The sequence below is a fragment of the Mustela nigripes genome, chromosome 9 (genome assembly GCF_022355385.1).
Source record: "Mustela nigripes isolate SB6536 chromosome 9, MUSNIG.SB6536, whole genome shotgun sequence".
Lineage (NCBI taxonomy): Eukaryota > Metazoa > Chordata > Mammalia > Carnivora > Mustelidae > Mustela > Mustela nigripes.
Genome location: NC_081565.1, coordinates 87616045 through 87637232, shown reverse-complemented (window position 1 = coordinate 87637232; position 21188 = coordinate 87616045). Strand labels below are relative to the sequence as shown.

The 21188-nt window shown below is 61.0% G+C and overlaps 1 protein-coding gene across 4 annotated transcripts in view; it reads right to left on the bottom strand.

Moving 5' to 3' along the window:
- Positions 1-5311: 5311 nt before the first annotated feature.
- Positions 5312-21188, bottom strand: part of FGD3 (FYVE, RhoGEF and PH domain containing 3) — a 51206-nt gene continuing 35329 nt past the window's right edge. For all 4 annotated transcript variants that reach the window (XM_059412039.1, XM_059412038.1, XM_059412040.1 and 1 more), the window contains exons 9-18: positions 19807-19953; positions 19281-19373; positions 17890-17969; positions 16778-16808; positions 15836-15943; positions 14813-14875; positions 10314-10436; positions 8824-8967; positions 8179-8325; positions 5312-7932 (exon numbers count right to left, since the gene is read on the bottom strand). In XM_059412039.1, coding sequence (XP_059268022.1) covers positions 7723-7932; positions 8179-8325; positions 8824-8967; positions 10314-10436; positions 14813-14875; positions 15836-15943; positions 16778-16808; positions 17890-17969; positions 19281-19373; positions 19807-19953 — 1146 coding nt within the window. In that variant the 3' untranslated portion in view covers positions 5312-7722. The remainder of the gene's footprint in view (positions 7933-8178; positions 8326-8823; positions 8968-10313; positions 10437-14812; positions 14876-15835; positions 15944-16777; positions 16809-17889; positions 17970-19280; positions 19374-19806; positions 19954-21188) is intronic.

Here is a 21188-nt window from a genome sequence, read left to right as displayed (position 1 = left end):
CAGCACTTTCATACTCAGCACAGGTGTCATCTCCTCCAGGAAGGCCTCCCTGCTGACCAGGGCTGAGCTGGGGAGACCACAAGCAGATTCCACCAGGAGTGTGGGGACCACATGCAGCTCATCTCTGTGGCTGTACATGCAGCACGGACCAGGCCCAGGGCAGCCAGTACCAGCGGTCTGCAGAGCCCGCGGAGGATTGCTCGCCCACGTGGGTAATGTTGGGGATGCCTCGGGCAAATCCCCTGTCTGTTCTTTCTCTCTGCTCACCTGCTGGACCTCCAGCCCAGGTCATCAATGACCTTGGCCTTTGAAATCAGCAACCTTGAGCTCAGACCCTGAAGCTGCTGGGGTGCTTTGGATAGAAGCTGCCTGTGCCCACCACACCTCCTCAGCCAAGCCCTGCAGTGCCTGAGGCTTCCCCTGGGGCCCTTCCTTATGGTCTTTCATTTTCTGTGATCTGAAGCTGGGATGGGCCACCTCTGAGCCTGGAGAGACTCCCAGGGCTCACCATTGCCTGGAGATGGTAAAGGACGCCCTGGGGCTGCCTCACCTGCAAACCAGCCCATGCAGAGCCACCCCCACCTTAAAGGGTGGGCTAGGGTGGGGGGCTGTCCACCTGCCCTAGTCACCCCAGGCCGGGCACCAGACAACTAGCCGCCACGCCCAGAGCGCACTGAGATTACTCAAACAGCCCGTCCTAGGCCTGCTTCCCATAGTTGCCGACTACCTCCCACAGACACCACAGGACTAGCTCTTGCCATGTTTTCCTGTCTGCCTCCTGCCAAGCCCTCCCGGGAGCCCCCGTGCTGCCCCCACATGTGCTGTGTGCACGTGGTTTGCTGGCCCCTGGAGCAGGATGGCCCTGAGGGGACAGTCCCCCTGCCTCGAGGGAGCTGTGCCACGGGGCTCTCCAGCGGAACAGGAGCGGCCACACAGCACCAACATGACACAGGGTCGCTCTGAGGCAAGGACACAGCGCTCCCCGGTCCTGTCTACGTGAGGTCCCTGGGCAAGTGGTGGGAACAGCAGACGTTCTCCGTCCTGGGGATCTGAGCGACCGCTGCCCCCTCACCTGGCACGGCTCTTCCCTCCCTTCCTCCCACTTTCTGGGAGAAGTTACTGATCCTCAAGCATGGACGGGCACATGTCCTAACGAAGCGGCCCTGCCCCTGACCTCTCCTCAGAGTCTCGTCATGCCAGCCTGGCCCCCAGCCCCGGACACCCCAGCACAGAGATGCCTGCACTCCCCATGCCATGTGCTGCTCCCGACCACGGCAGCCGCCAGCCCCTGGTATGCCCCTGGGGTTTGGGAGAGAGGCCACGCTCCAGTTACCTCCAGACCAGAGTGGCTCCACACCATGCCCTGTGTCAGCATCCTGAGGCCACCACAGCAAAGCGCTACAGACTAGCGGGCTTGGACCACCGGAGAGCACTCGCCGTTCCTTGTCTGTGGACTGCGCTGGCACTGTGCCCGGCTCTGCCCTCCACCTTTGGGCATCTTCTCCCTCTTCCTACAGGGACACCCGTCACAGGGACCTCCTCTTAACTCCATCCGCAAAGATCTTATTTCCAAATTATGTCACATTCTGATGTTTCAGGTGGATGTGGATTTGGGGGGAATTTCTTCAACCCACCACACTCTGCCCTCTGATCCCCTTAAAAGTCCCTTTGGTCTCATGTTCAGAATATACCCGCCCATCCTGCCAGCTCTCAGAGTCTTAACCCATTCCAAAAGGGAGAGGAGAATGGACAGAAGGACAGAGTCGCTGGTCCCAAGCAAGTCTGAAGCCTGGAGAAGCAGCAGCCAGAGACTTCAGGGCCCGAGAATAATCCTCTGTAGCCCGACACTCTGTCCTCTAGGCACATGGCAGCAGCCCTGCTGTCTGGGGCCCTGGGCACTCCGTCAGGGAGTTCACACCACCAGACAAGAACCCCCACAGACCTGGCCTGGGGTCCCCACCTCTGTCCCGATGCTGGGCTGAGAGGGTGCACCCCCAATTTCTCCAGGAACGGGTTCCCACGGCACCGCCGGTGTCCCTTCAGACCTAATTTAACAATCTGGACAGGTTCCCTTTTGCCCAACAGCCCCTCCCCCATTGGCCTCCTGCCCCCCCACCCCCAGGATTTACAAGCAGCTTTGTTTGGAAATGTCCTCAGCTAAACATCCAAGTTCGTCCCTTCCAGTGTCTCCTTTGTGCTCAACCTGAGAGCGTGGTTCAGCCAGGCTCTGCCACACTCAATTCCCCAACGCCCTCCCCAGAGGAGCCTTTCTCGTCCCTGTTTCTACCGAGAAGCTCTTGGAGGACATTGAGTCACCTTCCATCCTGTGCCCCAAACTCGTCCAGTTCCCAGCTCCTCAGCCACTCCGGAGGCCCAGCATTTGCTAGCACAAAGTCAGGGCTAGATCCCTGGAGAAGAACACATTGCCACAAAGTGGCCAACAACAGGACTTAAATTCATCAAAACAACAGAAATGTATCCTCTCTTGGTGCAGGAAGCCGGGACCCTGGGGTCAAGGTGTGGGCAGGCCACACTTCCTCTGGAGGCAGCGGAGTGGACCCTCGCGTACCTTCCAACCCTGCTCGCTCTGCCTGTCCAGCTCTCCACCGCCTTCGGGTGCGCCAGGACGCCGAGCTGTCACGTGGCTGTCCTGGAGTGTCCTCTCTTCTGATACAGACCCAGTTATGGGGTTACGGTCTGCTCTATCCTTACTTTAACTAATATCACATTTTGAGGTTCCAGGTGGACATGAATCAACCCAAGACCCCTGTGTCGGCTTGCTCCCCCCCGCCTTCTCCGCTTGTTCTCCCCCCGCCGCAGGTTTCCTAGGAGCCTCCCGAGTAAATTCCTTGCATTCAACTTGTACGGCAAGATCTGCCACTGAGAGAACCTTACGTGACACAAACCCGTGCTCTGAGCTCCCAGGGACCCCCTGAAGATGCAGCCCCCCACCCTGAGCTCCCCGGGACCCCCCCAAAGACACAGCCCCCCCACTCTGAGTTCCAGGGGACCTGCCGAAGACACAGCCCCCCACCCCGAGCTCCCTGGGAACCCCCAAAGATGCGTAACCCTGCACGGAGCTCCCGGGGACTCCTTGAAGACACGCCCTCCCATGCTGAACTGTCGTGTACCCCTCTCTGGGCAGGGGAGGATGATGGCCCCTTTCTGTGAGGTTTTGGGAGAATGTTGTGGGCTCTGGGCTGAGGACCACGTGCACTTCCTGCTCTGGGGAGCAGGGGTCCTTGGGAATGACCCCATTATTTTTTCTTGAAGAGGATGGGCTGCTCACCAGTTTCCTGGTGCCCCTTTGGGGGCAGATGTGTTTTGGGGGTGTCATTCACTTCTCCGGGTTTTGACAAGGCACAGGGCAGCAGAGCCCCTGTCGAATGGAGACTCGTGTCACAGCAGGCAGTGCTGGCCTTGGCAGGAAAGGGGACCCTCCCTTCTGTTCTTCCCAGGGACACTGCCAGCCCGACTTCAGGTGGGGAGACAGGGCCAAAGCAGGACACGGTGGAGGCCACTGGCCGGCCCCTACAGACAGCAGCCGCCGGGTGGGCGGAGCAGCGGGGAGCGGGAAAGCTCGCTGCACGGGCTTTATTCTCGCACAGCTGCTTCGGGGAAGTCCGAGATGGGTCTGCTCCCCAGCCCTGGTGTGGTCCTCTGGGCCCCTGCACTGTGCAATGCTGGGGGCCACCGGGACCAGCCCTGACCAGGGAGGAGGGAGCTGGTCAGCAATGTTCCCACCGGGGTTGCCAGGCAGTCTGGGGAGGCCTGAACGCGTACAGCGGGAGGGGCGCCTGTAGGCCGCACCAGGGCTGTGGCTCAGGAGCCTCCATTGGCACTTTGCACCCACAGGCGGGCACCGAGCCCAGAAGTCCAGCCAGCCAGCGGGGCCAGGCCGGGCCGGGCAGGCCTCGGAGCCAGCAGGGTGGAGGCGGCCGGTTTCCCAGGATGGAATGTGCAGAATGTGGGGTGGGCACCTGGCTGCGCCCCACAACGTGTCCCAGCCCTGTCCACCTCCTTGGGCCCTCAGTTTCCCCCTCATAAATTGGGAGCAGCAGTAGGCATGAGGCTGTTTGACCAGGGAGCAGGTGGCTGCTTCCAGGAAGGCTGGAGTCCCTGGGGTCCTTCAGACTCTCCTGGGGACCACCTGGAACCCTTCAGGACCACAGAGAGCCTCTGAGGGGTCATGGCTGGGGGAAAATGGAGATGCCAAGCTGACAGGTAGACCGGCCTGGACTGGATGCCTCTGGAGCACCACGCACTGTCCCCCGGCCCCGGCCCCTGGTGCATAGAGACCTCTCTAGTTCCTGTACCAGGACGTTGGGTGGAAACCCGGATGCAGAGAGGTAGGGTCCCACTGGGGGCGGGCTTGAGGGTCTCAGGTGCTGTCCCGGGAGGCTTCCATGACTCTGTTCTCCCCATGTCCGATATCTGAGGTAACCCCCAGCCGATCCTGCCCACAGGGGAGCCCTGTGAGGATGGGGTTTGTCTGAAAGGGATGGGCCTTGGGGGTCCGGGATACAACTGGCCTCAGGTGCCGGCTGGGTCTCCAGGAAGGCTCCACCAGAGCGAGCTCATCGTCAGACATACCGCACGCAGCTCTGGGGGAGACGAGCCCACCCTGCACGCCCAGTGCCAGGACCATCAGACTCCAGGAGGAGGACCAGCCCCTCGAGAAGCTGTGGTGGCCAAATCTGGAGCTCCCCAAGGCCTGGGATCTGGGCTTGACCCTGCCATGCCCGTGTGTGTGCTGCTGTCCCCTGGGCGGGGGAGTGGAGAACAGCAGACCTGCAAGTAGGACCCAAATGCCTCTCCCCAGTGTTCTGGGGCACAGCGGCCCCTCTGGGTCTCAAGGTGCCAGTCTCTGCAATAGGACCAGATGTCCAGGATGAACCGGCTCTGTCCCTGAGACCCAGAGACCCGGAGAGTGCCAGGCCCTTACAACCTCAGGCAGCCAGTGCTTCTCTCTGAGCCACTGTTTCCCCATCTGTAAAATGAAGGTTCCGGACCCAAAGTGCTCAGGGGCCACATGCCAAGAACAGTGTCCCTAAGCCTTCGCCATGGCTGCTGGCAGACACCAAGCACCTATTGTCGCTGCCACATCCTGCCCTGGGAGTCTGTGTACTGCACAGGGGCACAGAGGTTCTACAACGGCACATACCCGAGCCAACAGTAGAGTGCGTCCAGCAGGGTCTCAAAAAAGACCTGGGGGAGGTGGGAAGGAGGCGGGGCCAGAGTGGGGGTGGGGGCGGGGGGGGGAGGGGGGGGTGGGGGCCGGAGTGCGGGGTGTGGGGGACAAAATGAGGCTGGATGTGTGCAAGGTCCAGGGTCTGCAGGGCGCCGTCTGACACCCGTGTCAGAAATCCAAGTGGCAGCACACGGGAGCCGTGCCCAGTGTACAAACGAGTGGATGAAGAGTGAAGGAATGACCACCAGCCGAGACCCGCGCTCGCTCTGTGACCCAGGGCAAGTGTATTTCCCTCTCTGGGCCTGTTTCCCTAAGGCTACGATGCCTCTGAGTAGTAATTCTTCTCAGCAAGTGGCTGGCTCCATTCGCTTTCCAAGACCGCAGTGGATGCCAGCAGCACCCGCTCTGGGCCTTGCGAGGACACGTGCTCCCGCGGTGGGGTGGGCAGCAGGCCCCGGAACACCTGATTGGAGCCTGGGCTGCAAGCACCATGCAGGACTTGTGTGGAGAGGCCCCTGCACACTCACCTCCCCAGCTCCTGTCCCTTTGTCCTCACTCTTCCTCCTGTGGGAACCGCTCAGGCAGGCCCCTCACTCCTACCCCCGGGCCTGCCCAGACCCCAGCCTGTGCTCCCATCCGGCAGGCTTCCCTTCCCCGCTTCTAGGGATTGTCCTGTGTCAGCACCCCGGGGGCTGCTGGGTAGGGAGGAGGAGGAGCAGCAGGACGAGGAAGAAGCCAGTGGAGAAGCGAAGAGCCTCTGCCCTCTGTGGGTGCTCTGGAGAGTGAGCCCAGACCCTGGGCTCCAGGGCAGGCCGTTGGGTTGGGAAGGAGCCCAGGACCTGGGGACACGTGCCCACTGGGGCGCACACCGTCACTCACCCTGGGACCTCACGCTCTGCCGGAGTCGTCTCTTGAACAGTTAGAAGCGGCAGCCTCAGGCTCGCCCATCACGGGCTCTTGCTGGAGACCTGCTGGGGACCTGGAGCCCTGTCTCCATCAGCACCCCCCGACTGACCCACACTGCCAAGTCCACCTCACGGCCCCCACCTCTCAAAGCAATGGTGTCATAGGAGATGCTGGGGAGACCTGGAGCCAGGCCCTGTGGCCCCCAGCCTGCTCTGCTGGCCCCTCTCGGCCCTGCCCTTGGCCTGTGTGCGCTCCCTACACATCTCCAGGGGACCTGCCCTCCTCTGATTGATCTGCCAACACCCACGCTGCAGGAGATGTGGCTCCACAGGGAGGAATTCCTTCCTGCACAGCCTCAAAGCCCGGTCCAGAATGGGCAGTGGGGGCATGTCTCCCAGCCCTGCTGTAGCCACAGCCTGTAGGGCCCACGGCTGGCCCCGGGCTCTCCCATGGACTGCAGCCGACTGCGGGGGGCAGCACGCTCTTTCATACTGAAGGATCCTGGTGATCAACCCCAGGGCTGGCCCGGTGAGGGCAGGGCCCCTTTGAGGTCACCATGGAAACCTGTGTATGGGGACCCCAGCCTGCTGGGCAGGAGGACAGGTCCCACACAGCTCACTAGGGGGCTGGCCAGGAGGACCCCAGGTGGGCTCCTGCTGTGGGGGGCCTAGTTCCACACCTGACCCCAGTGGAGTGCCCCATACCCAGTGGGTCAGTCCTGGCTGCCCCTGAGGTCTGGAGTTCTGAGACCCATGGTGACCTCCTAGGACTCAGTCTCCTCAGCTGTCACGTGGGAACGTCCCGGACAGGGCGACCCTGAGAAGAACCCACTAGGCCTGCGGACATAGGAGGTGCTCAGTGAGTGCAAAGAGCAGAGGTCAGAGGAGAAGGGATTGGACCAGGGAGAGGGGCCGGCTGGGCGCCTCACGGACCCCCTCACAGCGGCGGGACCTGCTCCCCGCAGTCCTCACTGGGCTGTCCCCCGCTCTCCCCTCCTCGGGGCCCCACCCTAAGGCTGTGCCCGGCTACTGGCCACCAGCATTTATTTTCACAGACCAGTATGGCCTGCTGCTGGCCAGGGGACTCGGGTGCAAATCTCGGCCCCACGTGATGCAGGGCCAGGCCTCCCCTGGACTCTGCGGAGTTTCTCAGGGAGGTCCCGCAGACATGCCCCCAGCGACGGCCTCTCCAAACAGGGAGGCGGGCTGCAGCAGCAGCTCTGGGCGCGGGCAGAACAGGAAAGTGCAGTCTAGGCCAGTCACAGTTCAGCTCACACGGTCCAGATGGGGCAGGGTGGCGGGGAGGGAAAGCAAGGCTGCAGACCTCCACCCGGCGTCCCCAGGTGGCCCCAGGCCGCTCCTTCCGCCTTCCGGAGCTGGGTGCCCCTCACTGCACGGTGGCCTGCACCCTGCTCCAGGCCACGCTGTCACAGCTCTTCCTGGACACACGCTGGCCACATGGGCCTGTTTCCTCTGCTTCAGAAAGAGGTCCCCCAAGGTCAAGTGTCCCGTGGCTTGTCCGCTGCCAGCAGTCCGAGAACCCCACACGCCTGCACATAGCCTCCCAGGTGGGCACAGGCCCTACTGTGGTGGCCACAGAGCCAGGACACGGGGCCGAGGCTCAGCTCACAGGGCCACCAGGCCAGGGTCCCCGCAGGCAGCCGCGCTCAGGGCTTCCAGCCACTGTTGCCGCAGGTCCGCCGATGGGGTGCTCAGGTACAAGGTCTGCTGGGCCTGCTGTAGCCGCCACACGTGCCTGCTGTCTGGCCTCTCCACAGGGTCCAACACGCTCACTGTGCAGCCGGCAAGGGGGATGGTGCGTGGCGGCCCGCCATCCTGCAGCAAGGAAGGGCTGCGTCAGCATCCCGGCCTCTGCCGCCCACAGAACACTCTTTCCCACGGGCAGACAGCAGAGGGCTGACTCTGAGCAGCCGTGGAAACCAAGGCCCCAGGATCACAGGACTGAGCAGGGCTGGTCCCAGACAGCATGGCCCAGGCCCCTCTGGGCGCCGTGCGCCTAGGCTCCAGGCTAAGAATTGGGGCACAACCCCTAGCACGACTGGGGGAAGGTGGGGGACACACCTGGCTGTCTCTCTGCAGGTGCAGCACCAGCTCCAAGGGTTCTGACGCCGGGATGGTGGCCCACACCTCACTCCACACCACACCACTGTCCGACACCTGCAGGGAGCTGCAGAGCATGCTGGGCTGGGGGTCCACAGACACTGGGTTCTGGAGACATGAAGGGTGGGTCAGGGGCAGCCTCGCCGCAGGGGTCACCCTCATGGGGAGGGGGCAGGCCTTCCCTCCTGGGAACGTGCTGGACAAGGGCCTGGGCCCGCCTGACCCACCCCAGGGTCACCGCAAGGGCCTCTGTGTTTCAGGCTGCACCGTCCAGGGGACTGAGACGATGAATGGCGTTGAGCCAGAAATAAAGAAAAAATGGAAGGGTTGGAACCAGGGTGTGGCTCATGAGAAAGGGCTGTGTGGGCTTCCCCGGAACACATGCACCGTGCACCACACACGTGATGCACACCACACACACGCACACTGCGCGCACGCACATGGCGGACACACGCGCCACGCACCTAGCATGTGCACACACACACACACACACACACACACACACACACACTCTCTGTCCTGGCACAAGCCAACAGCTGTGAGCACTGCAGAGGCTACTGGGGACAGGGGCTCCCGTCACGAGGCTCCCAGCATCGGCCTACCCACCTCTGTGCCGTGCTTGGGCTCCTCGGGTACCGCCTCAGGGCTGGGGCTCTCAGGTACCGCCTGCTGCGTCAGGAAACACTCTCGGCAGACGCGGCTCTGCCTGCCATTCTCGGCCTTGAACTCGGAACACTTCCCACAGATGACCTGCAAGGCAGAGGGCACCTGTGACCCCGCCCCCGGGGACAGAAGTCTGTCCAGGAAGAGACCGGAGGGGCTGCAGGGCCAGGAGGGACACCGCATGGGGACGGGAAGGGCTTCTCCGCAGGAGCCTCATCAGAGGGTAAGGACCCCAGTACTGGCCCCATCGGCCATCCAGGACTTGCCTCCTCTCCTAGAGGGTCCCACAGTTTGTGTGCACAGAAAGAAAATTGGGCAGAGGCACCAGGTACATGGAATGACGCTCAGCATCACTAGTCACCAGGGAAATGCAAACCCAATCCACAGTGAGATATCAGATATTGCCTCACACCTATCAGGATGGCTAGTACCCCAAACACAGGCAATCAGCATTGGTGAGGATGTTGGTGAGGACATGGAGGAACCGACCCCTTATGCATCATTTGTGTGAATGCAAGATGGAAGAGCTGCTGTGGAAGACGGATATCCAGTCTCCAAAAACATTGAAAACGGAGTTACCCTAAGACTTGGCAATTTCCGTGATTTCTATTTTTATGGATGGTTGGATTAGTGAGTAGATGGATGAAGACCCACCCATCCACCTGTCCATCCATCCATCCATCCATCCAACCATCCACACATCCATCCTCCATCTACCCACTACTCACACACCCATCCATTATCCATCTGTCCATTCATTTGAGGACTCATCCTTCTATCTCTCCTTCCCCCAGTGTCTCAAGGTTTCATGCAAGGGCATGACAATGAACACCACACCTGGCACAATCTGCTGGAGCTCTTTGGAAAACCAGTTCTAAGACAGCTCCATGCTAAAGCCCACCTGCTAACATAAATTCCTTTTTAATAACTTAAGCTAGAAATAAGTAAATCAACAATAGTCCTTTGATGAGGAATAATCTTCCCTTTCAGTATCAAGTTCAGAAGCCCATCCTCAAGAGAAAAGAAAAGGGTTCTGGGGGCCTCTGTGAGGAGAAATAGAGATGGTAATCACTTGGGGTACCAGTTGAAGGTAGCCTCACATCCCCCAGGCCCACTCAACCTTCACCACCGTTGGAGCACCTGGACCAAAGTAGCAGGAGGCAGCTCCCCCAACGGCTGCACCCCGCCCCCCATGCTCTCTCCCTCCTCCCAGGCATGGCATCCCTCACCTCCTCTTCAACCCAGGCCACCCAGAGCTGAGCTCTGTGGTTCTGAATCTGGTCCTTTCTCAACCACAGCCCTGTTGGTCAGACACCAGAGCTGACCAGAGGAAGGAGGTTGGTGTTGACTTCAGACGGGACATCGCCTGTCCGCTCCGGGGCGCCAGACCTCGTCATGGTCCAGGGGCCCCAGGACTGAGTGCCTGCACTCACCGCGCCACACAGCTTGCACCGATGCTTCCTCTTGGTGATGGAGTTGAAGGTCTCACCACAGCTTCTGCAGCCCTGCTTCTCTTTGTCACGTCTGGTCTTACCAGACCCCCTCCTGGGCTCAGGCTGCGGGAGGCAAGTATGCAGGGGCCACTCCGTGAGCACATGGGCAGCACGTGCACAGAGCAAAACGCAGAAGGGAACGAAGCTGGGGTGTCGTAGCCTCAGCCCCCACCCAGCCCTGCTCCCCAGGCTGCCCTGTGGTCACCAGCATGCATGCGTTCTAGGTGGGTCTGGAACTCTGCCCAGACCGACCCGGTAGGTCTGAAAAGGTGGGGCCCAGAGCCCATGCTGGAGAAGGTCTGCCCTGTGGCGCCCGGGCCAGAGTCGCCGAGGCTCAGGGGCTGCCTTGGGCCCGCCTGAGCACTCAAGGGGCGGGTTGGGCTGTGCTCCCTTTCCCCTCCGCCAAGCTGTCTGGTCCTCCCACCCAGGAGTTGACAAGGGGAACGACAGGAAGTCAGGAAACAACATGGTTTGGGGTCACAGAGCTTAAGCAAGCTTTAGACAAGTCATGAGGACACCATGAATGCCCTTCTACACGTTGGGCCAGGTAGGCCGGAAGCTCAGAGCCCCCGCAGAGACGGGGCCGGGTGGGAGCGTGGGGGTGGGGCTCACTTTCCTTCGCCCACTTAGTCTTTACAAACAGGCACTTATTTCCCTCTTTGTCAAACTATTGATTTCACTGTTTTAGTTTAGTCCCAAACTAAGGGAGCGGCTCCCTGCACACGAGGAGGAGGCCAGGCCACAAGTGGGATGCAGTTTAAAGCTGCCCCTGGCGCGGCTCAGGGAGAAGGACCCAACCGCAGAGCGGCTCCTGCAGAAAGCAGACTTTCTGCAGAGGGGTTGGAAGAGCAGAGAGAGGAGACGGGGAACCCCAGCCAGACGCTCCTGCTGGCCGCCTGGGCCGGGGACCTCCTAGCAGGCGGCTCACCAAGAATATCTCAGAAAAGAGGAAGAAACGCGGTAAACAAGCAGAAAGCAGACGGTCCCCCTGCCCCCTCGCCGCCACCCAGTGGCTCCTGGGACAACAGTGTGGGAGTGGGGGTGGGTGGGTGGCTGTGTGCTCTGCTCCCGGCCCCACTCCTGTCCAGGACCCCAGCCCCACGGAGACAAGAGCTTTCACACAAGCAGCAGGCAGGCAGGAGCAGGTACAGCATGAGGCTTTGGTGGGGGCTCAGCAGAGTGGTCAGCCGAGCCTCAGTTTCCCCATCTGGGAAGGAGTTGTACAAGGTGGGGACCAGCCCCCACGCCCTGCCCTTCATTAGCCATGAGACCACGGACGATGGTCTCCTTCCTGAGCCTCAGTGTCCCCATCTGTACAGTGGGGTTGACAACGGCTCCTAAGGCCCCTCATATATGGATCCCAACTGACTTGGCCAGTTTCCCCTTATGTTCCCACTTCTCTCCACCCCACTCGGGGTTCCTCTCCCAGAGACCATCTCAGGACTGCGCAGGGCCAGACATGGGAGGGGAGCCACCTGGGGCCTGGCACGCAGGGCAAGGAAGGAGAGACAAGGGGAACGTGGCCGTCCCTGAGGTCTGCCGTGTCCCGGCAGCCACCCCCCAACCATCCCTCAGGGTGGTCCCACTGTCCCTGTATTCCAGGTGAGGACCCCAAGGGCTTGGGAGGTGGGAGTGGTCGACAGCAGGGCAGCCGGGCCCAAGGCCAGAGCCACGAGTCACTGACACCAGACGGCCATGGGGGCGTCCCGGGGGGACAGAGGCATGGATGGGGGCCAGAGGAGAGGGCTGGCCCAGGACGGATGGAGGAGGTGGCTGCAGTGGGGCTGGGGTGTGGCACCAAGATCACCGGCTGCAGGCCAGTGGGACGGAGGTCATTTCTGCAGCAGGGGGTGCTCAGGCCTTCTGCTTGGATGCCGGGACATGGAAAGGCCCGGGCCAAGTCCTCAGGCAGGTACAGAACTGGGGAATCTGCGAGTCTCCGCCCAAAGCACCCAGTGTCCTGGGGCACGGGCAGTGATCTCTGCCCAGGGCAGACTCTGACTCATCTGGGTGTTTCTAGCTCCACAGCACAGAAGGAGGAGGAACATTTAAGTAAGACTCGGGCCCCAAAGACGGCTTGACAACCAGCCTCTGATGGCACCTCCCAGCTGGCTCTGGGTCCTGCAGACTGTGGACACAGGCCCTGCCTGGCCCCTCTGCTCCCTGTGGGCAGCTCTGTCCAGGACCCCAGAGCATGGCCTTGGAGCAGAAGGGCAGCGCTAGCTTTGTGCACCCTAAGGTCGTGGCCATGTGGTTGGACGGGACCTGGCTCGGCCTCTGGGAGGGGTGCCCATGTCCCCCTGCAAGCCTGAGCCCCAGAAAGCCTCTCTGTGAAGAGCTACATGACTTCTGCCGAGCAGCCACCTTGTGAAACTTCCTGGCCTGGGCTGAGCTCCTCTTAGGAAAGGGGTGCTTGCAGAACCGTGTGTTTGAGGACACCAGGGCTCAGGGAAGGAGACCAGCAGCCACATGGGGATTTACCTTCCTCTCTGAGTGTGCTAAGAAAAAGCTTAAATCTGCAGCAAGGACCAGTCTTTTGGTGTCAGACTGAAAACTCATTTTGAGCACCTTCCACTAACGCACACTGAGCAGGTCTCAGACCCTATACAGCCAGACCTTTACCTCACACTGAGCTACCCCAGATCCACTAACATCTCTGTTCACAGGACACACCGGTGAGAAAAGCCTGGGGCCACTGTCTGTGACTGTGTTTGTGCGTTGTGGGCCCTGGGCAGGTGCAAAGACCCTGCGGCAGGGTAGAGTGAGAGGAGAGAGGGCCAGGAGGGCGAGGAATCCCCTTGAGGGTTCATGGGCTGTGGCAAGACCATCCCTCTCTCATTGTCCATGCCACTTCCATGCTGCTGGCCTCAATGACACTAACTACTGGGAACCATATTCTGTTCCCCAGAGCCACGAGGCAGCTGCACCGCTTGAATAAGGCGGCGGGGGGGGGGGGTCCTCCTGTCCTTTGGCCCCTACACCCATCATGTCCCCCAAATGCTCCATCCTTCCCTCAAAGCTTCTCAAGGTGTTCCCAGTGCCCGGGAGCCCAAGGACCTACGTTGGGGGCCCAGGTTCTGCTCTAGCATGGGGTGGGCGCTGTGGTGTCTGGGGGCACCTGACCCAGGCCTCCCAGCGTGGGCCAAGGCTGGAGACGAATTACGCTTACTAAAAATCCAGCTCATGTTGGGAACCCTGCTCCCTGTGGCCAAGGAGACAATGGCTACCCCCCAAAAGCCACTTCCAGGGCCCCCTTCCCAATGCAGGGTTTGGAGCAGAGGCTAGGCCTGCCCATCAAACTTCTGTCTAAAGTGGGGCTGCCCAGAACAACGACCAACCCCCAAGGGCAGCACAACCTCACTGGGTAAGCTCTGGGCCTTGATGTTGAATTCAGGAGACTCACTAGCAGTTCCAGGCTGATGGACAAGCAGCACCCGCTGGGGTACTGGGGCCTGGGAGGTGAGGGCGTGGGAGAGGGAGAGAGAGGCTGACAGGTCAGAGAGAGTGGGGGACTCAGGAGCAAACCCAGGGTTTGCCCCAGGGTGGCTCTGTATGGGGTTAATGAGCTGCCCACATGGATAAGATCCATGCCTAGGGCTCAGGCCGGGACTCAGGCAGACAGCCGCAGCGTGGCCTCCAGCCCTTCCCCACCAAGTCTGTCCAGGAGCATCCCCTGGCAGCTTGCAGGGGGTCACCCTCCCCTGGTGTCTTGGGGCACAGCTGTCAGCAGGGCTCACAACTGGTGGGCCAGTTAATAACCGTGCTCGCCTGCCCTGGACGCCCGGACAGGCCAGGCACCCAACATCCTCCCACTAATCCCCACGCAGCTGGCAGAGAGGAGGGGCTCTAGCATGTCCACAACCTGCCCCTGCTGGGGGGACATAGACATAGGCTGCCCAGCCCCCTCCCTGGATGCACCACGCAGGTGGAGAGAAGGTGAGCAGCGTGGGGGAGGGTTTTGGGCACCACCGCCTAGGAAGGACCTCCCTCCATCCTCCTGGGGCCTCGACTCCCAGGGTCGGGGGCTGACCGTCCCTCTTCGGATGGCCGAGCGGCCTATGGATCAGGCACAACTTTAAGTTGTTTTAATCACATACTTTCCACAAGGTAAAGAGCACAGTGCCGTGACCACCCAACGGACCTAATAGACGCGGGGGTCCCAGCAGGCACCCTCAGCCCCCTCCCAACCCAGCCAGAGACTATCACTGTGGGGACTCAGCTCACGTGGGGGTGGCTCACCCATGGACCTTGCCCCAGAGGGTTCCCTGGTCTGACCCCCCCCCCCAGAGGGCTCCACGGTCTGACCTCACCCTGAGGGCTCCCTGGTCTGGCCCCCACCCTGGAGAGCCCCCTGGTCTGGCCCCCACCCTGGCGAGCCCCCTGGCTGACCTTGCCCTCTACCTCCTGCCCCTGCCAAAGCTGGGGGGGGGGTCACTCACCCCTGCTGTACCCCCTCCACCGCTGGCTGCCACTGCCGGCCCCTCTGAGCTGGAGCCCACCACCTGGAGGGAACAGAGACAGCCAGCATGAGCGAGGATGCCTGGCCACGCGCAGACACCAGCGCAGCACTGACCACCAACAGCACGCCCAGCCCTTCCATTTGGCCACAGGGTCAGTGTTTGCTGGGACTTTGGGGACACACTCCTCCCTGGGCCAGTGTGGGATGCCCCTGGAGCCTGCAGCAGCCCCCCCTCCCCCGTGCCATCGTGTCACCGGCAGGACGCGGCCCTGGGTTCCACCTCCACCCTCAGGCCTTCTAGGGCCTGGGCAGCCTGGCTCCTCGGGTACTGCTGTAACCACAGACATAGTTCTGAGTCCACGAGGCCTCTGTTTAAAGAAGCCTGGGAGAGATGCAACGTTTTCTTCTAAAATATATTTAGACAGCAAGATAAATGGATGCAAATGCTGAGTGGCCGATAAGGCCGTGAGGAGAGTGCCAGGCCTGGTGCTGGGGACACGGGGCTGCTGGGCTGGGCTGGGCCGGGTATCCTTGGTTTTAAGAGCACCTCTGGCAGGAGGTGGGCGTGAGGACCCTCACTCGAAAGGCAAGGGCGGTTGTGCCTACAGGAGGGGGCTCTGGTCCCCATCGGACTCCCAGTGGGCAGCTGCAGCCGACTTCCCCCAACTGGCCCTGGGCAGGGCCCCTGCCTCCTGGCTCCCCTTGGCCCCAGGGTGGCTCTGTATGGGGTTAATGAGCTGCCCGCATGGATAAGATCCCAAGCCCACCTCACATGTGGCTTCATGCAGGCCCATTCTTCCTGCCTGCCCCTCGTGAGGCCTGGCCCCCGAGCTGGTGCTCAGCAAAGGACAGGCAGGGAGTGACACCTGCCTGCCAGCCACTGGCCCTTGGCACAGGGAGCGTATGGGGACCAGCTTCCCTCGGAGATGCCAGCCCTTCCTCAAGGGGCCTGGGGCACCCCCCCACCCGGTCCCTCCCTTGTCCCTAGGACACTGGGGCTCACAGGGGAATCTGGAGGGAGGGATGGGTCCTCCTCTTGGCCAAAGGAGCCGCTGAAGGCCTTGAAGGTCTGGCTGTTCTGCTTGTGCCTCTCGATGGTGGCCTCAATGACCTGACACAAAAACCAGAGAACGAGGGCCATCAGCAAGCTCGTCCTTGAGGGCAGGACCCAGCATGCCTCTGTCCCCACAGATAGGTCCTACGGTCACGCATGTCCCCAGCTGACCGGACACAAGTCCCAGGCCCACCCTGCACGCGGCTGGTGCCTCCCACAGCGTTCCAAACTGCTGCGGATGCTTCCCGGACACCCCAGGTGGACCGGCAGACACGGCTCTGTTTCCTGCATTGGCCTGTCCCCCTCACATCTGTTCCCATTTCCTTTTTCTCTCCTTGCCCAGCTTTCTCTCCTACGAATTCTAGAAGCCACAGCCCTTCCCAGTTGATGCTATACCAGGATCCTTGCCTCAGCCTCTGCTCTGACCTTCGCCCTCGTGGGCTTTGGTCTCTGTTCCCTGTGTCCTTCAAGCCAAGTGTGCTCTGGCTGCCCCAGGACACTGACCAGCTCCCTGCCTGGCTGACCACCCTCAGGCCCCCACCCTCTAAGGCCAACTGCTCATCCCATGTAACCTGCTGCTCCTGCTGGCTGGCGGTGGGGAGAGGGTGAGGGTCCCCTTGGGCCCCCCAGACAGTGCAGATCCACACCCTGGGGGAGGAACCCCCACCTGCCCGCCCCCAGCCCTTCGCACCGGCATATTTACTGCAGCTAAGCAACTGAACGGACTGACAGGCTGGCAGCATCTGAAGGGACTTAGCGAGGGTACTTCATCAGAGGGACGGACAAAGCCTGGGGAGTCACAGGGCCACTCCATCCCTTGTTTCAGCATTAAATGGCCATACTGTGCAAGAATTTGGTCACCTGATTACTTTAAAATTTTAGGAGCTTCACCTGAATCCACTCTTTTTTCTCCTCTTCTGTCCTACAAAAACAAACACAGTATCTTATTAACCTGGCCTTAAACACGATTAACCTCCACACTCCTCTCAACCCTGGGGCACACAGCTGAGCTGCTCAGAGCTTCCAAGTGCAGCTCAAGGCCTGGAAGACAGTCCTTGAGTGCCTGGTACACTGTGGGCAGGCAGGGTCAGATGCAACGGGGGAGGGGGGCAGGTGTGCAGTCAAGGGTGGCCAGGTGGGCCAGGTGTGATCAGGTGGGGGCAGGTGTGGAGTCAGGTGTGTCCAGGTGGGTCAGGTGTGATCAGGTGGAGGCAGGTATGGCTAGGGGAGTCAGGTGTGTCCAGGTATATCCAGGTAGGGTCAGGTGTTGTCAGGTGCTGTCTGCAGGCCCCTCTACAAGGGATGTAAATCAACACCTCCTAGGACCACAACGGGTACTTACCAAGATCTCACATCACTGGAGGAAATGAGAGATGGGATCTCCCACACATTCCCCCAGTGAGAGCACAAGCCTGGCCCCAATCACGGGGGGGGTAGACAATGGCTGGCCCCCAAAACTTAAAGCAGATGTGCTACCCTTTGATCAGCAGCTCTTCACTAAAGTTTCTAATGGACAGAAGGACAAATATGCCCTAAACAGGCATGAGAATGCTGAGTGCAGCACCTTTGCCACGGCTCCCGGAAGGAGCCCGGGTGCCTGGGAGCAGGAATGGGTCGGGCAATCGTGATGGAGAACTACACTGCTTCTGGAAACGAGGCTCGGGTATGGGATGCTGTCTGGCAAATTAAGTGAAAAAGGCAAGAAGCGGAATGGGCTAGACAGTAAATAGCTGCGTGTGGTTTTACAAACTCGGGACACGTTCATGCACACAGAAGTCTGGGAAAGGCTCCTCAGAGGTGACTGAGAACATCTGCTGGGCGGGGGAAGAAGGCCGAGGCTCAACTTTCATCGACTTCCCTTCGAAACTGTTACATTTTAAGCCACAAATCAGTGATTATGATGAACCAAAACCAACATATCCCAAGGTTATCCTGTTTAGAAAAAGGAGCCAACAGCCGAAGTGTTGAGTCACAACAGCAGGCGCCGGGTCGGCCACCCATACCGAGTCTGCAGCTCCAGGCACCGTCTCCTTCCCGTTATGATGAACGTGGGCGCCGCATTTGGCTTGACGATATCCTGCACCTAGAGGCCAAGGGCATAACAAAATAACCGGTTGCTTAGCGGGCCCGGAGGGGCAGCCCTGTGCTCTCAGACACAGAGGTCTTTCTTGAGGAGGGGGCACAGGCGACCCAGTGGGCGGGACACTGGGGGAGCTGGTCCGTGAAGGAGAGCTAGGACCTCTCATCCTCGGCACTTGGAATGGTGCCGGCCAAACCCTCCCGACTGCCGGGCTTCCCAGCAAGTCAGCCGCCCGCCCCACACAAACGGAAGCTTTCCCACTACGGCACCTGAAGGCCCCTGAGAGAGGAATGGGAATCTTAAAAGGGCCACGAGGCTCTCTACCGCTCTGCAGGGGTCTCTGATCCACCAGCCCCTATGGTGGGAAGCCACCCCCCATCCCCGACACCCCACCCCCAAGACACTGCTGGATGTGGCCCTCAGGCCCCCGACTCTCAGCACCGCAGCCTGGCTGTAGGGGGAAGCGGGCCCAGCCAGAGTCGGACTGAATCAGGCCTCAGAGCAGGAATTTCCCAAACGCCCCAAAGTTAAGGGTTTCTGTGTTAGCACATTTAGTTACCCACCCACCACTAATTTCTTACATAAAACACCTAGGAGAATCATTTCTTCTAACTATGAAAAAAGATTTTTTCCAGTAGTTTTTAATTTTAATGATGTTTCTTGAGCTGGGGCTCAAAGAATTTCAAAATAAGAAGTATTTTTTCTTGTATCCCTAGGGCCCACCTTCACATGTGAATACTGACTGAGTACTTGATCCAGTCGGTATTTGTGGAGTGGGGGTTAACTCAGAGCCCTCCCCACAGGAGGGGGGGCAGCGTCCTGCTCTGTGGCCCCCAAGCAGGAGACGTGGAGAGGCTGAGGCCCTAAGGGGTGGCAAGGACCACACGTCGTCCAGCCCCTGAGCCTGCAGCACATCATCCCGACTCCAAGCCGGCGCGGGAGCGGACAGTGCATGGGACCAGGGGACCAGGGACTGGGCAGGGAGGGCACCCCGTCCACTTTCACCCCAAGCTTCGCCTTCAAGTCTGTAAATGAGGCTCTGAGCACCAACCTCACAGGGACGGAGGCTGGCCCAGGCCTTCATCCTGCACGGACAGGGCAGCAGTGCCCGGGTGGGTAAGCCAAGTATGGGAACGGGGTCCATGCACAACGCCAGGCTGAGTGGCACTCAGAAATGCCCAGGCCACACGTGGGTCACAGACAGAGATGAAGCTTGAAAAGGGTGCAGTGGTGACCCTCCAGCAGCCAGAGCCCAGTCCCCACCTCGTCCAGCGCCCTGCCAGGGGAACAGGTGAGAGGGCACGGCTTACCCACCTGGAGGCCCGAAATGTCCATCTTCTCCCGGACACTGAACTTCTGGCCCATGAGCCGCAGTTTGGGCACACAGTAAAGGATCATGCTGTTGAACTGCAATCGAGACAGGGACAGGGTGAGGGGTGTCACCCCAACAAAGGAGCCTCGACAGAGAGGAGGCGGGAGGCACGGCTCTGCAGCGAGGCTGGGCAGGGCGTGGCTCCCTGGCGAAGGGGCGTGGCTGTCGTGGTGAAGGTGCGTGACAGACAGGAATGGACGCGGCTCTGGTGAAGGGTGGGGAGGGCAAGGGCGTGGCTCCCGGGGTGAGGGAGCTCGGCAGTCGGGACTGGGCGTGGCTCTGGGGAAGCGGGTGGTGGACAGGGGCGCGGCAGATGCGGCTGAGCACGGCTCTTTGGGAAAGGCGTGGCCCTGTGCTAAAGGGGCGTGGTGGGGCGTGGTTCTGGCCTCGCAGGATGGGGGCCCTGGGGCGGGGCGGGGCGGGGCGGGGCGGGGCGGGGCCCTGGGGCGGGGCGGGGCGGGGCCTGACCAGGAAGAGGTGGCGGTCCTGCGCGGTGCCGTTCTTGGCCGACAGCTTCTGGATCGGACCCTCCTTGATCAGCTCGTTGGCGGGGTTGACGATGTCCTCCTCCCCACCCAGTCGCTCGTACACCTCCAGGAGCTTGTGCATTTTCTCCTGTGCGAGACACAGGGCTCAGGCCCGCGGCGGCCGCAGGGGGACCCCGGGGTGAGGGGATCCCGCCCTGCAAGCATGGCCCGGAATCAGGGAACCCAAGACCGGGCAACGAGCCTCGTGATAATGGGGTGGGCGGGAAAATGCGGGGTGACGCCGAGGCTGGGCAGTGAGGGATGGACCCATGTTCGCCCTCAGAGAGCCGCTACCACCACTGCCGCGGGCCAGGCTATGCCCACACGCAAGGCAGGTATCAGTTCATTTAGTTCCCGCATTACCCCAGGAGGTAGGGGCCATTTTATCCCCTATTTACGGACCAGGAAACTGGGCTATGGACAAACCCAGTGAGCCGCTAGAGAACCAGGATGGCCCTTCTGCGGTCAGAGGAGATATTTCAAGCTGTTGCTGCTCTTGCCCCGGAGTCATCACTGCCTGTGGTGACCCTGCCTGGTTCCCTGTGCCCTCATGACCAGACCTCTGCCAGTCTGCAGGTCCTCTCCCTCTGGCCTCAAGACTGGCTGGGTGGTCAGCGGCCAACCAGTGCCCCTGGGGGTGTGATAGGAAAGGGGTGTCAGCCTGTGGCCCCAGCTCTGAGCCCAGAAGCCACTGTCCCTGACCAGTTGCTACCAGCCCCCCGAGGAAAGAATGCAGCAGAAGGCTGGAAGAGATAGGCTTGCAGTAACATCAGTCTACATCCCAGAGCCTGGGCTTGCTGTGCCACCGCGGCTGCTGCCCGCACCTGGCCAGTCTCGGCCTACACAGCCTGTAAGCAGGCTAGTCTGGCTAGCCCTTTCACCTCTGGTCAAGACACAGGTGGTCGATGTGCGTGTGGGTCCAGAAAGGGGAGTTGGCATGGAGCGTAAGCAAAAGCAGGCAGGGCAGTGCCAAAGGGCCTTGCATGTACTGGGGGGCTGGGTGTGCACCCCGCCTGGACTAGGGGAGGGTACACCTGCCATGTCCTAGGGGGCCGGGTGTGCACATGGGCTAGCTGGTGTCACCTTGCGAGCAACAGCAGGCTAGAGGATTCTGAGCACAGAGCAACAAGACAGGTTCCCCACAGGAAGCTCTGAGCTGGGGAAGTGTGGATCAGAAACTGAGTAGACAGCAGGTGGGGCAGCTGGGAGAAGCCTGGGCAGCGGTCCAGGCTGAGGGGGGTGGGGACCAGCGGGCGTGTGAAGAGGCTCCTACAAGCACACACTGATCACTCCCTAAGGCCATGGCCTGGGATAAGACCTGGA